At 39.4% G+C, this 19,268-nt stretch overlaps 1 protein-coding gene across 1 annotated transcript in view; it reads right to left on the reverse strand.

Moving 5' to 3' along the window:
- mmp17a (matrix metallopeptidase 17a) overlaps positions 1 to 19,268 on the reverse strand; it is a 79,022-nt gene that overhangs the window by 23,868 nt on the left and 35,886 nt on the right. Inside the window, exons 2-4 of the mRNA XM_053648386.1 lie at positions 14,994 to 15,126; positions 13,878 to 14,013; positions 1,278 to 1,564 (exon numbers count right to left, since the gene is read on the reverse strand). Coding sequence (XP_053504361.1) covers positions 1,278 to 1,564; positions 13,878 to 14,013; positions 14,994 to 15,126 — 556 coding nt within the window. The remainder of the gene's footprint in view (positions 1 to 1,277; positions 1,565 to 13,877; positions 14,014 to 14,993; positions 15,127 to 19,268) is intronic.

Genomic DNA, 19,268 nt, shown 5'->3' on the forward strand with positions numbered 1-19,268 from the left:
CAGTTTTACTTGTTCAGACACATTTCAAATGACAAGTCGTGACCTCAATATTGTAAGGCATTTTGGTCAAAAATGAGTTAACTACATAAATATCCTCACCAGGCATATTTCTTCTCCTCCTGTGGTGTTATTATTATTATTATTATTATCCATCCATCTTCTATACCGCTTATCCTTCCTTCAGGGTCACGGGAAAACCTGGAGCCTATCCCAGGGAGCATCGGGCATGAGGCGGGGTACACACTGGACAGGGTGCCAATCCATCGCAGGGCACAATTATTATTATTATTATTATGCAAAACTTTTGGTGTACTATGTAGAAAAAAGGTTTAATCACCAAACCTACAGACAACGCTTGAATTTATGAGGTACTATCAACTAGCCAATCACCATCCATGATTATGCAATCCCATCCATCCATCTTCTAGATAGGCCTGGAGCTCAGGGAACTGGGGGCACAAGGTGGGGGACACCCTGGACGGGGTACCAACCCATCGTACAGACAATTTTAGAGATGCCAATCAGCCTACAGAGCATGTCTTTGGACTGGGGGAGGAAACTGGAGTATTTGGAGGAAACCCCCGAAGCATGGGGAGAACTATGCAAACGCCGCGCACACAGGGACTTCCAATTTGTAGAATTCCAATTTGATTTGAGTTGTTTGGACACTAGTCGCATTTGCTCGCATATACAAAGTGCTGGTTACAGTAATGACAAAGACTTTATTTTCTCAGTGCATCGATTAGAATTCTTCTTGAGGCATACACATCAGTCTTAATAAATAAATAAAGAAAGAAAGAAAGAAAGAAAGAAAGAAAGAATCATGCAGACTGGTTACAATAACTGCAATAAAAAAATATATACTTACGTGTTTAAACAAAAACCTTTCACATTCCGGTGCTATGTAATACGTAATCATTCTTCAATTTCAGTGCTTACATGGCTAATAATGGATGTGAATCACAGAGGAAAAGCAGAGCCAGCAATTTGTAAATGAGTGCCCAGTTTGAAGTCATAGATCTGCAGGTTTTACAAAAAGAATGGTAATATAGACAGATCAATGGCAGCATGTAGAGACAGCTAATGCTACAACCAGACCCTGACCTACTTTCAAGCTCAATTTTGTCCATGACACACCAGAAATCTGATGTTTTTTTCTTTGAATCAAAAGAGAAATCAGATTAAAGACCCTATTCTAAAACAGTTTCCCTAAAAGCTAAGCGCACACACTAACCCGCATTCAAACCTGTCCTACAACCCAGCTCACACGGTCTTACCTGGAGACCTGAAAGTCCAAGCTTCGTCATCATCAAAGTGTGTATCCCCTGCAGTGAAGCGTTCTCCTGGGAAGAAGGCGTGGGCTACAGTACCACCAGGCCCATCGAAAGGGTAGCCATCGTTGTGGTCTGCTTTGGTGAAGTCGATCTGGATGTCTGCCTTGTTTCCCGCTACCTCATGGAAGTTGAGCGGCGTGATGTCACTCCACACCTTCAGCGCGTAGTACATCAGGGCTCGAACCGTTTCCCTTCCTAGCACAGCCGACTCCTTGGGAAATGTCCGCACCCTGGGAAAAAAAAGTAGAGTCCATAAGGCCACTAATACAAATACAGAATAGGGTGGAACGGTGGTGAAGAGAGTAGCACTGCAACCCCATAACTCCCTGATTTGATCCTGAGCTTAGATTATTGTCTGTCTGGAGCGTCTCATGTTCTCCTGGTGTCCATAGGGTTTTCCTCTGGGTTCTCCAATTTCCTGGTACCAAGCTGTATTGTCTACGCCAGTGCTCACCAACTCTGTTCCTGGAGATCTATCTTCCTGAAGACTTTATCTCCAACCATAATCGTGCCCACCTGACCATCCAATCGTTGCCTTAAGAACTTCTTGATCAACTAAAACAGGTGTGTTAGATTTCGGTTGGAGATGAAACCTACAAGAAGTTAGGTCTCAAGGAAGAGAGTTGATGACCACTGGTCATCTGGTAATAGATATTGTAATATTATTCATCATTACTCATGACATCCATTGATACTGAATCCAATTATATTATATGACCAGACCTGCCAATTTGTTGCATTTCACATAGGAGCTCCGCGATTTAACACCAGAGTTATCACTCAAAAATATGAGTTTTTCTCCACAATAAAACGGTAGATGAGCCAACTGACATCCATCCATCCATCTTCTATACCGCTTAATCCTTTTCAGGGTCACGAGGAAACCTGGAGCCTATCCCAGGGAGCATCGGGCACGAGGCGGGGTACACCCTGGACAGGGTGCCAGCCAACTGACTGACATATTAATCTGGAATGATTTGAGCAGGTGTTTTGAACACCTCAATATTAACTGACAACACCTGGAAATCTCACCCCTTTACCCCAATCTAAAGTAACATCCCGACTGCACTTGCATATGAAATAAAATCTAGCGATGTAGCTAGCATTAGACAATGGACTGGTGTCACCTCTCACCCGTGAGTGTTCCCGCCTTACACCCAATGCGCCCAGGATCCACTGCCACCCTGATCCAGGATGAAGCGGTTACTGAAGATGAATTTCTGAATGAAAGTCATTTTCCATTTCATGGATAAGCAAACATTAGTATAAAAAAAAAAAAGAAAAAAAGTAATTGGTTTTAGCCTTGACATTTAGAAAGAATTAAGGGTAGCAATACCAAGAAACACACAAAAGCACGGCAAACTCTTAGGACTGTCTTTTGAAGCTGTCTCAACTGAGCCGGCCCAAATGTGGATTAGGTGATAATAGGATTTGTTTTCTCGCTCTCTTCTTCTCCTAGACGACAGGATTCAGGTTTGTTTAAACACAAGACAGCCCCTTTTTAGAGGCCAAGTGCCACTTAGAAACATCGTAATCTCTTCCACCAAGGGCAATTTCAGCCCTGCAACCTGACAGAGAAAAGGATCAATGGAAAATTAATTTTCAGGTGCCTGCTCAACAAGTAGCAAGGACAAACTGTACCCTTGAAGTCAAATAAATACACATGCCTTTTGCAAGACCTTGTTAAAGCCTGGTTAATGGATTGCAGTACGTTGGTGGACTTTATGAGTCAGATTATATGAACTGTATGTTTGGATGCTAGTACCTTGTCTCCTGCTCAAGGGCAATATGTAAATGCCCTCAAACAGTGATTTGTAGAGCAGGAAGTCACAAGGGCTCCTGGAGATGCAGAGACGATGCTCAAAGCAGTGACACAAGGTCAACAGCAACCTGTATTGCATCAGAGATGAGCTGAGTAAGCTTTCCATGTTTACAGTGTTAACATCGTCAGATCCGCTACAGAGCTGTTACCTGCGTCACTTTGCCATTTTCTGCATGACTTCACCTGGGAGTATGATTGACAGTGTCTCATACATCTAAATATTCCAGTCATATCATATTACTGCAAGCGCCATGATTTTAATGAACCTTACATTATGCCGTATAGCTTTCCACCACAAAGACCCAGCAATATTCTATGCAACTGGTGTTCCTTTTATTATCCAAAAAAAGTAGGATCTTTATTAATTAAAGCTAATGGAGCATTTAAGCATATGGTATTTCTCATGCCAAGCAGTAAGCACTTTATTGTGTATCAGTTAGCTTCATCGTCTTGCCAGGGTTCATGAGTTCGTCATAAAATCACTGGAAAATCCCAGTGCAAGCATCCAGTCCTAATAATGATATAGTCGTATAGATAAAATAAAAAAGAAAAAGTTGTGTCTATAAGAATGGTAATATGCGGGGAGGAAAATGTATATTATGTACAGTACTGTGCAAAAGTCTTAGGCACCTTATTATTATTATTATTATTTTTTAGTACATACTTTGTTATAGATTTTTATTCGATGACTTCTACATTATCGGGTCAGTACGAAAAACATTTCAGATTTCTAAACATTAGTTTTCCAACACAGAATGAAATGTTACAGAAAACTGTTTGTATGTCAGTAAAGAAAGCAGCATATTACGTAAGAGAACGTTCATTACGTTTTTTTTTACTAACCGGAAGTATAAGCCGCTTCCTAGTCGACGGCGCATGACGTCATACGCACGTGATGCGACGCCGCTAGCTTTAGCAGACACCCAGAGTCACCAGAGTCTTCACTTTACTGTTTCTGTCAGCGTTACATTTTATTCCCAACATGACCTCAGTCACCGTCAGATGGAGGTGAAATCATCACGTGACTGAGGAAGAAAGTGTGCGACCTCCGAGTCCTCTAAGGCAGGGGTGCATTTAATTTTAAACACCGCTGAGAAGATCAAACTTTAGAAAGCGGAGTTTGTGTAGCACGGAAGCAAGACAGTGATGCACGAGCACAAACCTATGTTCATATCCAAAATGCTCCACTGTGTGCAAGACGTTTGGGAAACTGGTTCGACAAGTAAACACAAGTACATCAATATACTGTACCTAAAGGCAATGATTAACAGAAACCATAAAGTGCAGTGAAAGTGAGTTTTTATTATTAATTTAGGACTGTAGTTTAATTCAGTGCTTTTTGTGCATCCATAAAAAATAATGTGTATATATTGTTTAAGTATTTATGCCTTATTTTTTATGGATGCACAAAAAGCACAGAATTAAACTACAATCCTAAATGAATATTATATACTCTGGTGTGTGTCTGTGTGTATTGGGTTCTTCTCAGTCTTATATAATTGGACAAACAGTTGTGTAAAATTTTATAGTCGCAAGTTTATATTTGTAACGCTAAGTTTGTGGATTTTACTTTAAATGAATGAAAAAATGGTACTGAAAGTTCGGCCCCTCCCCTACCATCCGATTAATCGTTTAATCGAAGAAGAAGAAAAAAATCGGCCAACTAATCGATTATATATATATATATATATAAAAAATTCGATAGTTGCAGCCCTACAGCTCATTTCCTCATAAAACTGTAAAAAGTGTACCTGCGACTACTCTTCTTTTTATTAAGCAGAGTCGTCAAACTAAATAGTGTCTTTGTTTCATTTATTATTGTTCATTACTGCACTTTACAGTATTTTCTTTCAACGTAGAAACATTTCATTTCTGTATTTTTGAGTGCATCTTTGCTGTACAGCATTTCTTTGCACAGTACCGTATATTAATGTGTGTGGGCAGTACTGCAGATTATATAATCATGAGAGAAAAAGAGAAGCGGAATTACTGGGTTACTGACCTCTAAATAATACTGTGATCTAATACAGTGTTTGAAAATATACTAGCAGCTTCAAGCTCCATAATTTTCCCAATATTTAAACCAGGTCATCTCAATTTGGAGACCTAATACCAATCGCAGATTCCTAACGAACTCTATATATGCATACTAACCTGAAGAGTAACCTGAAAACATTTATGGACACCTGACCATTGCACATATATGAATATAAATCATGCCACTTTTGTTTTCACAATTATTTTAAATTGATTAAGCCCAGGACTGTTTTACCGGACAAGGAAGGCATCCTGACTCAAACGCAAGCACAGATTCCTATAATGAGATGCAAAAGTTTATATGGTTATTCTTCTTCTAATTAACAGATTATGAAAAGGATCATCTTTTCAAATCAGTTGATTGAACTGAATATTTCATTCGGATTGGCCTTAATTAAAATGAACAGATTATGAAAAGGATCATCTTTTCAAATCAGTTGATTGAACTGAATATTTCATTCGGATTGGAATTTTACTCTATTCGGATTGAGATGCATACATGACGTGTTTTTTTTGATTCCGCCATCAGATGAGCTATGAAAAGGTACTGGCAGGTACAAACAAATCCAAATCGTAACACAAAGATCAAAGCCAAGAAACGGGCACGAGGTCAGACGATGTTACCATCAACAGGTTATCGAAGAACGAGGCTATTATCACAAGATGAGACCAGAAATGTGGGCCGAAACCAGCAGTAGTTCAAAGGCAAACATGACTCGAAGGCTTGGTGTGTCAGATGTGTAACAGACCTGAACGAATGCTTTGCGGTGTGTGTGATTGGAGTGTGCTTATATAGATGAGGTGCTAATCGAGTCCAGGTGTGTGTGTGATCAGTAATCTGGTGAACTCGGAGTCTGTGGTGGTCATGTTTGTAAGCAGAGGTGCATAACCTAGCTATTAGTAAGGATTACTTTCCCCAGAGTTGTTATTCAGATGTTTGTTCAATGTTTGCCATACTAATTTACTGCCAGTTAACAAAATTTAAGTTACAGACTGAATTTTTTGTAATTTTATTTCTTTAATATTTGTTTGTATCCATTTGGATTCAGCTGAATAATGCATATCTTCCACTATTAACCGTAGGTCACTGATGCACCAATTGAATTCTCTGATTTTCTATAAAATACTAATAACAAAGCTGAGTATAGGCCAAAATTCTACCAACAATATCCACAATATCCTTAGTAACTTACTGAGTCTTTGCTAGCAGGTTATGGGAAACATCGCATACCTTATGGTGATGTAATTTGGATAATATGTAATGTTCATGTACTGTATGTGCGGTGTTATATCAGTCAACAATCAAAGTGTTCCAACACATATATTATCAGTAGCTTAGAGCTTAGAGAATGTGAAATCCAGTGTTTCAAGAACATATCATCACCAATATGGATACCCATTACATTACTGGAGTCCTTAGTGACCAATTTACTGCATTTCTTTTTTTTTTTTCCCGTAACACATCTCAACCTCTAAGACCAGCAAAGGGAACTCCTTTTCAGTTACTTACCCTTTTGATGTCTTGTTTCCTGCTACTATATATCACGCTATCAAATGTTAAGGACCTCATTTAAAGTAATATGTGAATCTCTGCAACTCACGGCCAGCTGTGAAACTTGAGGTGAAATGTTAGAGATTGTATTCTAAGCTCACTTTTCTCATCCATTTTCTCTCATACACTCTCTGTCTCACACATTTATCTCTCTTTTAGTAAAGTTTTCTCCATAAAAGGTAAAGAGCTACTGTATAACGCTGGAATGGTGGAAGGGCACCTCCTAATCGCGGCATATGCTAAATCGTCCAATAATGCATCTCAGCCACCGCGGCATGTCGGCTACCATAAACACCCACTCCGTAACTCTTCCTTCTTTTATAGGGTGCCGTTTCTTTTGTTCTAACTGAATGGCACGTCTTATTGGTTATCCTGTTTTGTTCACTTAGACAAAACCCCATCTCAATGCTCTTACAAACCTGATGTTATCATCCAGATAGACGACAGCATAATGATCAACAACACGGAGAAAGCGATCATCTATCAGCATCAGCATCAGCTAAACACACCGCCCACTTAGGTGTCCCGAAAGAGGTGTCTCAACGCACTGTGAAGAGGAGGTTCGAGTGGCCAAAAAATCTCCAAGGATCACAGCTGGAGAATTGCAGAAGTTAGTTGCGTCTTGGGGTCAGAAAGTCTCCAAAACTACAATGTGAAGTCACCTACATCACCACAAGTTGTGTGGAAGGGTTTCAAGAAACTCGAGCGTCTTCAGTTTGTCAGACACTACTGGAACCGCAAATGGGATCGGGTTCCATGGTCAGATGAAACCAAAATAGAGCTTTTTGGCGATAAACACCAGAGGTGGTTTTGACGCACACAGAGAGGTAGCCATATGGAAAAGTACCTCATGCCCACGGTTAAATATGGTGGTGGCTCTAATGTTTTGGGACTGTTTTTCTGCCAGAGAACCTCGACATTTTGTTAGGATACATGGCACCACGGACTCTATCAAATATCAACAGATATTAAATGAAAACCTGACTGCCTCTGCCAGAAAGCTTCAAATGGGCCGTGGTTGGATCTTCCAGCAGGCAACGATCCAAAACACACATCAAAATCAACACAAAAATGGTTTCCTGACCACAAAATCAATGTTCTGCCATGGCCATCCCAGTCCCCTGACTTGAAACCCATAGAAACCTGTGTGGTGAACTGAAGAGGAGAGTCCACCAGCGTGGACCTCGAAATCTGAAGGATCAGGAGAGATTCTGTATGGAGGAACGGTCTCAGATCCCTTTCCATGTCTTCTCCAACCTCATCAGGCATTATAGGAGAAGACTCAGAGCAGTTATCTTGGCAAAGGGGGGTAGCACAAAATACTACTTGACTAAAAGGATGGCAATAATTGTGGCACACATATATTTGACAAAGACATTTTTTTGGGGGATAAACCGGTGTTTTGTTTGGAATTGATTGATATGCATGACAGCAGATTTATTTGTATGAATTTTTTGAACAAAAGGTCAAAAGGTTAAACAATAAAACATTTTTTCACAGCCTTCTTTATTTATTTACCAAGGGTGCCGATATTAGTGGAGGTCACTGTATGGCTGTGAGGATGAACTGTCCACAAACTTTTGGCCACGTAGCGTCAATGTGCGTTCGGCACTTCTCGAATACAGAATGTGCAAAGGAAAGTTAATGGCCTCTGACAGAAATGTTGCTCCGGCACCAATCATTACGCTTTGTTTTATTCTTGAAGCTCAGTGACTGGAACCAGCAGATAACGGAGAATGAAATGAAGCGCTGAAGACAAACGCTGTAGAAGAGAAAGAGTATGGGTGTATTTATAATTTACAGAGAATGACAATGAGACAGTGCCCAGATTCCTGGCTTATTTTTTGGTTTAATGACACCTGTCATATCATTCAATTTGAGCCTCTTATCCAAGATAGTGTATAGGTATTTATTCCGACTTTTTCTGCACTCTTTGGTCATTCGGGTGTCAATGTCATTACTGTATCTTTATCTGTTTAGCACTCCAAATATCTCCTATCTGTATTTGCATTTACAATCAAAGTGGGCGTGGTGTAAACATATTATGTATTTAGTTCTATTTCCCAAAATAGAAATAAAATGGTAGCCTATTTAAAATTCACCTCGGCATGACCAGGCAGTTACTAAGGATCGATGAATTAACACTGTAAATGTATCGTGTTCATGCTCCTATCTTCCACTCGGTTGAGTCTTGCGCATGCAGTTTTTTTTTTTTTTTGCTGCATTGAGCGGGATGTACACCTTTAGTCTCAACCAAAAAAAAAACATTAAGAAAATCAAGAAAACAAAACAAACAAACAAACAAAACTGAAACCCCTATTCATATCTGTATTTGTATCTGTTTATTCTGAATAATGTATTCGTATTCGGTTACAACTGCACACGGTCATGGTTATGCCGGAATCGGCGCTTGACTACGTTTCCCATCAGCCACTGCACCCCACTGGATCACGTCACATGACCGCCTGCACCAGTGTCACGTTTTTGTTAATGAGCACTAGTATTTCAGTCACGTCTTGCACCACACTTATTGTCTAGCTTTTGTCTTCGTCGCTGTTAAGTGGTTTTGTTATGCTCTTTAGTCCATGTATGTTTTTCTGCCTCGCGATCCTAATTCATGTTGTCTGTGTTGTTCATTTTTTTTCCTTCATTAAAACTCAATTACTTTTTTTTTTTTTACTTTTTACACATAAATCGCCTCTTTCTTGCACTCTTGCTGTATGTAATCAAAGGGTACTGTGTGTTTGTGTGTCTTTTCGACTGAAGTAAGTGAAGGGTTGACGCTTAAGAGGAATCTGATGGACTGAAATGTGATCGAGAGTAATGAAGGATAGCAAACAGTGTGAGGTGCATATCATAACTGCTTTTCATTCCGTTCCCCAGTAATCAGCAAGGGAAATCAAGAACACAATGGGACTGCAGGGAAAAAACAGACTCACTCCTATGCAATCACTCCTAATCTATTTGGGTAATTATTGCGAGTGTTAACAAGTGGGAGGCTGGTCTCCTGTGTGGTAGTGCACTAATGTGGAGTGATGAGCCCATAGTGAGGGTCTGTCTCTGACTGGCATTGCACGATGTACCATGTGCCCACGACTCTTGTACACACAGCTGAGTCTTGGACGTGGCTTTTCACTGGACAATCAATCACCGCTCCCTCAATATCCACTGATTGCCTGAGCGCCGTTTGAGTCTCCACACACACACACTCGCACCTCCTGCAGAGCCATTTTTCTGATCCGATTCGCTTTCTGACAGGCCGCAGAGTACATTTTTCACTTCTATGTTTGCACACCTTGCATATTTACAACTTTACCAGAGACTATGCATCAATTTTTTTTTGGGTGAGAGACTGTGAAGCACAGGCTTCGGTATGAACTCCTTCACTCTTTGCAATAACACCCTTCATCCAAACGGCATGTATTATAGGCAGCCTCAATGTACTCTTTATGATCGATTGCAAAAGTATTGGCGCCCTTCAAGACAACAGGACGAACGGAATGTGGTTGAAATCGTTCGGGGGAGCATTTACACTAGAAGTGCGGTACTTAAGAAAATCCAGATAAACGTTTGGATCTTATATATAAGGGCTCCTGAGTTTGTGGGAACTCGCTAATAAGGACCTCGATTAACAGGCTTCAAATCATGTAATCATATTTCCATTTTTTCAAATGATATATTTGCGCATGGGCGCACGGTGGCTTAGTGGTTAGCACGTTCGCCTCACACCTCCAGGGTCGGGGTGTGTGTGCGGAGTTGGCATGTTCTCCCCGTGCTGCGGGGGTTTCCTCCGGGTACTCCGGTTTCCTCTTCCAGTCCAAAGACATGCATGGTAGGCTGATTGGCATGTCTAAAGTGTCTGTAGTGTATGAATGGGTGTGTGAGTGTGTATGTGAGTGTGCCCTGCGATGGATTGGCACCCTGTCCAGGGTGTACCCCATCTTGTGCCCAGTGCTCCCTGGGATAGGCTCCAGGATTCCCCGTGACCCTGAAGAGGAGAAGCTTTATAGAAGATGGATGGATGGATGGATATTTGCGCATGTGGAGACAAATCCTTCAAACAATTGTGATAAGGGAAAGATTGTGGAACTGTAAAGTCCAACTGGTCCAGAGGCGTTTGTGTTTTTTTTTTCTTGCAATTTAGACGTCCATTTGACATTTAGTGAGTTACAAAGAATGCACCAACAAAGCATCAATCATTCTCTACAATTAGACTATATAAGAACAACACTCATCCGCTAGTCAAGACAAAGAAAACCAGACGCTGGACTCGGCCGCATTTCCGTTAACGCGTAAAGTCAGAATTACGAGATTTAAAGTTGTAATGACTTTTTTTAAATTTTATTTCTCCATGGCGGAAACTGGCTTCCGTAAACATCACTCCACAACGGTCCTGTTCTCCACCAAATATTCATCATGAGGATCCCGATAATTATGATAGCAGTGTTTTGCAGCAGATGTTGCACTACCAAAGAAAACAAACACGTTTACTTTTAAAAATTTTGTTTTTAAAAATACACTTTTAAAAATATTCCTTTAATAAAAAAGACATCGTGTTCAAATCATACTATACGACGGCAGCATGTATAAGCTTAAAATTGCAGGGTTGTTCTTTTTTTACTATTATTATTTTTTAAATATCGTCATTTTTGCTCATTTTTAGGAAGGGTGACACTAATTCTGTAACTGTCTGCACATACCGTGTATATTTTGTGAAGTATGCATATTGTTGTTGTGTCTTACTAGTCTGATTCAGTGATTCTTTCCAGGAGACTTTCAAAGCTTCTATAATTTCATGTTTTTGGCTCCCGAAATAAACACCAAAGCCAACGTAACCAGCGAAATGAATTTAGATATCTAGCTGCTAGCGATGATACAGAGGGCCAAACGTTGAGCCGGAAATAACTTGATCGGTGCGTACAACCGGCACATCAACAAAAAGAAAGTTAACTATAGCGGATCCAAGCTTCCTATATTTCTACCCTGGGATACTGATCCACTGCTCCTCCTGGGTCTGTTATAAACTATATCACTTTTGGAGCAATCTGTAGAACAACAATTCACAGTGCTTGGCAGCCTCCAGTCTCTCTCTCTTTCTCTCTCTCGCTGTCATTCTCTCTCCTCATGGCTACACCATTTCTCTGGGATCAAATAAGGCTTTTTATTAGTGCTCCTAAAACAGACCATTACTTCCGTTAGTACCGTGCCTGGCCTTTCACCTGGCTCACGTGCACTCCTCTGCTACTTCCTCTGGCCGTCACACACACACACATACACACACACACACACACACACACACACACACACACACACACACACATAGACACAGAGACACACACACACACTGTAAATCTACTGATTTACAATTTACATAAGCTCTTGCTACACCATATATGCATATTATCTGATTTGAAAAGAAAATGGCTAAAATCCTTAAATGAATCATTCATTTTTTTGTTCAAACTATTACAAACTATTACAAAAATTACAAATAAATGACTATTTATTCATAAATTGTTCTCAGAAGCATTTACTCCAGAAATTTGGTACTTATGGAAGTCCAGTTTGTTTGAGGAAAAAAAAAAAAAAAAAAGGATCACATCTCATGTGCTCGTGTAAATTTACACTAGGAGACTCACTAACATGAACCTCGATCGATCGCCTTCGATTTATATAATCGGTCTCGGTTACTACATCTTTATTCTGCATACGGATTATGCTGTCAGGATTAAAAAGCTTTAAATGCTAACTTAATCACGTATTTTTGACATTCAGTTGCTTTATATTAATGACAAAGAAAGCAATCTAAACAAATCGATAAATTAATACGAATAAGACTAGCTATTCGATTAGGACAAGAGAAGAGTGTGCGTCTATAGCAGCAGACGCGCTGCAGTGGCTGAGTGAATTCTAGCGAATTCACGTCCTGGCTTCTAGACTTTTTAAGCTTCTCATTGTTGTAAGTTCTTGCCATTCCAAGCGTATGTGAAAGTACTGCGCTATTGTTATTGCTGACTGCCTTGTTGTGTATCTGACCCTTGCATTATCTTTGAATTACTCTTTAGTGTCATTTTGCCCGTGTTTATCATTAGCTTGTTGATCTTTGCCTGCCTTACAACTTTGATTCTGGATAACGTTTACATTTTGTCTGCCAGGATCGCCATTAAACCTTTCTCACGTAGGTCTTTACTCTGCCACAGCATCCCATATGATACAGCTAGCTTGCTGGTTAAAACACTAATGTGGATAAACTTCGCCAGCCACCACAGCTGCAGGAAGGTGGGGCTTCATGTACACAAGCATGGCTGGGAATTGGAGTAAGGATATCATCTTGTAACCGTCAGATCCCGAATTCAACCCAACGCACTTGTTGCCACTTAATTACAACATGAATGAAGATAATGCGCTTGAAATAAATAAGGCCTTGCAATAAGCACATCCAATGATCACACCCACTGAAGCTTTTCAGTCTTCACACATTGGTCCTTACAGACAAGAACTGAGACCAAATTAACTCCAAACCAGTGAGCTGTGAAATAAGGAAAAGCAAAAGTTCAGCAAGCAACCAGCTCGTATGTACGTGGAATCATACCGTGGCTCAAATCCGTTTCATACTAAAGGCAGGGATGGAGCATTATAGTAGAGACAGGACCAGAACTGTAGGATTGGTATAGATGAGCGAGTGAGATCTCAGTGAGATCTGCTAATGAGAGAGAGTGTGTGACATTGGAAAAAAAAAAAAAAAAACAAGCCTGCCCAAAACCTCTGCCATCAATAAAAATGGCACAGCTTACACATGCATATGCGAGCTCACAGGCATGCACAGACCTGTACACACACACACACACACATACACGCTCCCGCTTCAGGAGCACAAATTCTCTAAATCAGTCTCCATCAGCACCCATCTGTGTTGATGAAATACCAAAATCCATATGTTGCTCAGAGCTTTTTAATAAACAACCCTTTTATGACAGCATCGAGACAGACGACTCTCGTTTTGTCTCTCATATCGGCTCTGTCCCAGTGCGAACCGTACGGCTGTAATGCACAGTGCATTTGTAAGTGCCACTCCCACACCTATTCACTGAAGGTTGTCATGACGGTGCATAGCTTCAGTGCTGTTTTGTACCTCCAGGACAGGTGTCTCTTGGTCCACTTTTTCTGAGGTGCCAGAGCTCGTCTTCTCCTGCCAGCCGCTGTCTCCAGCTCGGACATGTCTGGCAGCGAACAGCGTGGCGTCTTCATTAAACCTAGGGTTGCCTGGTCTGAAGGTAAAAAAAAAAAAAACATACACACAATTTAGCTATGCTAGTACAGGGCGATATCTCATTTCCAGGAGAACACTAATTCATTAATTCGTTCATTTTGTTGGAGTTTCTATTCTGGTGGGGGTTGTGGTGGCAACGGGTTAAGCAGGTCAGTTGTCTTCCGACTCTCCTTTAATGCATGTCACAAGAACGTTCTGGAAAAAAAAACACTTCCAATTTGGAAGTCCAGTCAGGTGGGAGTAAAATAAAAATCCAGACATATTCTGGAAGTTCTTTCTTTTTTTTTATTTTTTGAACTGAACAGTTTCCATGTTCAGATTCCTTGTGATATGCATTAAGCGAGAGCCTTAACATCTCCAATCTCATGCTTGATTCAAAAACACTCATATTTACCATGTAGGAGATTCCACATGAGCATCCCAATAACAACTTCTACCATTTTAAACATTTGTATTTTCAAATTCTCTGTGAAATCTGAAGCAATCCATGTGTTTGTCAATATCTCAGAGAAGTTCAGTTAGTGCTTGATGCTAAGGCTATGATTATACACACTGTATGATTATAGTCATAGGGTGTTCTTAGTAAATATGAATATTTCCATTTTATTAGTTTTAGAGATCTGTGCTCTGACAGGCCTTATGGGCAGTATGTCAAATATCTAGTTCTCATAAAAGCGGTATGAAGCACACTTCCGAGAGATAACCATTTAAAGATAAGTGAGTCTGCATAACGAATCACCACGCACAACAATAAAAAATTGTCCCCGGTGAGGTATATAACACAATTTCCACACTGCATTAGCAGGCCTGTAGAATTCACAAATTAGTTTTGGGGTTTTGTTCTATGCCCTGTGCAAAACAGTATTTTCACTATTTTAACTGTGTGACTTTAGCAAAAAAACAAAACAAAACAAAACCATCAAAGTTCAACAAACTGTGAGATGTGCGGAATATGTGATGTTGCAAGCAGATACCCACCAAACACTCCGGTCTCCTCCAGGCCTCCGAATCGCTGCATGGCTTTAATCGCCTTGGTCAGTGCCTCCTTGGTCTGCAGTTGGCCGGTCACCGGGTCAGCCGACGGGAGGTATCCGAACTTACTCAGCCAATCCTGTATACACGGAGAAAAGGGGATTCTTAAGAGTTTTGCTTCACTCCATAGGAATTTAAGCATGTATATAGCGTACTCAGCATGAAAAGCATATAAAATACTTAGCATCGTTATTATGAACTTCTGCTTATCATCGTTTTCACTGCTGTCCCCGTCTTTCAGAGCAGCATATGCATGTGCCTAAGCCTCATTGTCTCTCCGTGTTATTTAAGTGACAACCATCTGCTCGATTTCCCTCCACGGCTCTAATACTCACTCACTCAAACACACCGCAAATGTATTTTATACCAATAACAACAATTTTAAACTTCTGGATAAACGTTAACTAATAATTGATTTTGCTTTCGTACATTATGCCTCTGGGGCATCTTTACTTGGTGGCTGCTGTGAATAAAAACCCTGTGTCTTGAATTTCAATGCTGTTTTGACAGGTATGTATAAATACTGAATTACTCAGATCAATAACACAGGCCATCTTCACTGACACCACCGCAACAAATTCCATTATTAAAATTGCTTTGTGTTTACACAGCAATCTCAGCAAAGAATGAAACGCTAAAGAAGTCAAATCTCTACCTACGCTTCAGAGCGTTTGGGAGGTCTTCTAGTCACATATCAAGCATTAGTGTGGGCTACATTTCACTATTAATGTGGTTTCTCAAATGAAAAATTCATTTTACGCCTTGACTAGGCTGTTCTCAGTCCATAAAATGATTTCCATCCAGGTGTAACGTCTCTCACTGGCAACTTTCTTTCAGTCTAAAAGACAGAGAAGGGGAAAAGGAGTGGGGCACATAGTGGGGACCTAAAGTCTGAGATCACAATGAAAATCTGGATTTTAAAAATCTGGATCATCTGAATTTAAAGTTTTAGCATTTTGAAACATTTAAAACAAAAGTATCCAGTGTTCAATATCTTGAATGTTCAAAAATCTGCACTATTTCTAGACAAAATTGTGATATTGATCATGTTAAATCCATCTATCGATCCATTTTCTGTATCGCTTATCCTACACAGGGTCACAGGGGTAGCCTGGAGCCTATCTCAGGGGAACTATCTCAGGGTGCCAACCCATTGCAAGACACAAATGCACATCCATTCACACAATATAGATAATTTAGAGATGCCAATAAGCCTACAATACATGTCTTTAGACTGGGGGAGGAAACCCCCAAAGCACGGGGAGAACATGCAAACTCCACACACACAGGGCAGAGGTGGGAATCAGACCCCTAACCCAGTAGGTGCACGACAAACATGCTAACCACTAAGCCACCATGCCCCCGCTTGGGATGTTTAGTTCGTGAGGACCATGTTTGTATACCGCAATGCATTCTTGGAACTGGAGTTCAATGCAGAGTCTAGCATTAACGTAACAATGACAATCCTATGCATTTGATTTAACATGGATTGTCAGGTTATATATAGACGTGTGAGGTCCATGCCAACTTGAGTGCACACTGTAATTAAAGCAAAAATGGGGAAATAACAAATACTAAAATCCACGTAAATATTTGTAAGATTCTACATTTTGTTCAAGTTATTACTGAGAATATAATTTGCAAATGAAAATTGTTGTATTAAATTAGAAAAGAATCTAATATAGAAGCAATTTCACAAATGGTTTCATACTTTTGGAGCCCAGTGTATATAATTATAATACATATACACCAAAAAAAAAAAAAAAAAAAAAAAAAAATTATATATATCTATATATATATATATAATTTTTTTCCTTTAACAAAATTAACCTATACTTATATACTTACAACGTATAAGAGTGGTTAATTTATTTTTTTAACCAATAAAACATATGTAAATCTGACCAAGAAGGTCACAGGTTTGAACCAATCTAACAACTCCGTTATGAGCATAAATAGGTTTATACTGTACAGTGCTTCAGCGTGACCTTAAATGATTTATAATTCAAAGGTCATGTTGAAACCCTGCTCCAGACTAACTCAGTTAATTAAAAATGGTCTTTAGAGAAAAAACCTTATGTAGACTAGTCTAGCAGCATTAATTGTCTAAAAATGTCAGCATACACTGATGACACTAATCAGTCTCATCAACATGAGCGACTAAGAAGCTGTGACGACAGTTCACCTCGGGAAGACAGATGGTCTCAAACACCAGAGAAACATAAGCGATTTATAAAATGCCTTGTTTAATGCTGCAAAGATTTTATATATATATATATATATATATATATATATATATATATATATATATATATATACACACACACACAATATATGTATATATGAAAGATTCACTACAGAAAAATATGTCTGCCTCAAATCACACTGACTTTAGTTACTGATAGTAAATTAGTGCTTCTTTCACTAAGGAACCAAAGAAAAATATTAGCATATTAGCTAAAGCTAATGAACAACAGTTTTATTCCTAATCTCTCAAATGCTAGCTAGCATGATTTTAAAAAACCCCAATGATACAAACTAAATGAATGCTAATAGCCTGTATGTAGCAAGGCTATATGTTTTGTGGCAGCTAGGAACATGATAAACTTTAGCTAAGGCTAAATAACAACAGATTTGTTCCTAAGCCCTCAAATGTTAGCTAGCATGTTGCGAACTAGCTGAATGCCATTTGTACTGTGGCTGCTAGCTGTTAGCATTCAGCTAGTTTTGCTGTCTCATTCTTGCGGTTAAAGTTTAGATTTTGAATGCTCAAAAGTCACAGTGTTGTTTACAAATATATGAATATAGAGAAATGTGGTGATTTTTTTTTTAAAGTGGTGAGTAGAAAGTAGAAAACGTAGTATGTACACGTCAAAGGGTTTAAGGGATAACCCAAAAGCACAGATGCCTAAAAACTTAAGTACAGTAACACAGTAAAGGTAAATAATATATGAATATACCATATGACTACATGATGTGAAATATAATACCATTATATATCAAAAGATGGATAATAAAATGCTACATTTACTTTAACTTATTTAACTTATCAAATGTACTTGCACGGGTAGTCCTGCTCATCTTTACTTGTTCAAACAAACACGATTTTTCTGTTCTATCCTTAGTTCTCTGCTCTCTATCTTGCATGACCCCACCAATGAAATGTTGCCAGTCATTTTAAGACCAACAATGGATGACATGGATATATCTATGGAGAAAACTAGTGATTAAGCAGAGGTGAGGAGCTGTTGACTGCGTAGTGGGAAAAGTATTTTCCCTACAGACTGTCAGAAATAATGGCTACATGTATTTGAACTGCACCTGCCCGCGTTTGTGACAAATGAGTCTGCAGGTGCCTGACTAAACTGAAAGATAGTGGGAGAAACCATTCCGAACCCATCAGAACAAAGACAGATCAACTTATGTTTCATTCACACTGATAATGTAATCTGTGTGTGTTTGGGGGAATTTCCTACTTTATTTTTGTCTCTTTTTTGGTTCACTAAAAAATGTTGGAACAGTCTTTGTCATTGTGTTTGTGACAGCCTACAGCATTGCTGCTTGTATTTACTTTGAAATGCAAAATAGCTCATTTAAGGCTTACCTAACATTCAAATGATCAGTTTTCGACAAGGTCATATATCAACCTGCAACCTCCTGACATATCGCCTATGATTTGTTTAACCTGAGCCTGCCCGACTTCTGGGCAAACACACAACCACTAAAGAATTCTTCAGTTTGCCCATTTGAGGAAATCTTTAAAATTTGTATGTAGAGCCTTATAACGGACCATTTCCTTTTCAGAACAGGTTCCGAGTAAGACATCTTCAGAAATCTAGAACCATCCAAACAACCACTGGGGAAAAATGTGTTGTTTCAGGTCGCAAGTAAGACATCTTCAGAAATCCAGAAGCATCCTAACAACCGAGGAAAAGTGTGTTGCTTCAAAGTCTCTTTTTAAAGACAACAGCAGAATTCTCGATTCCGATTGCTCAGAAGGTTTTGGTTAATTTTCTAACAGTAGTTATGACTGAAAGGCAAATCATAGGTATATATTAATGCACTTGTCCTATATCTATAGTATTTCTATACCTAATTTCTCTAGTACCAGCTCATTCATAGGGACTTGTATGGTGGACGTGCTACTTAACGTAAAGCTAATAAACAAATAAAACGTTATTTAACAAAGAAAAACGTAATCACCGATATGGCAAGGTTGTC

The sequence above is a fragment of the Ictalurus furcatus genome, chromosome 18, assembly GCF_023375685.1.
Source record: "Ictalurus furcatus strain D&B chromosome 18, Billie_1.0, whole genome shotgun sequence".
Classification (NCBI taxonomy): Eukaryota; Metazoa; Chordata; class Actinopteri; order Siluriformes; family Ictaluridae; genus Ictalurus; species Ictalurus furcatus.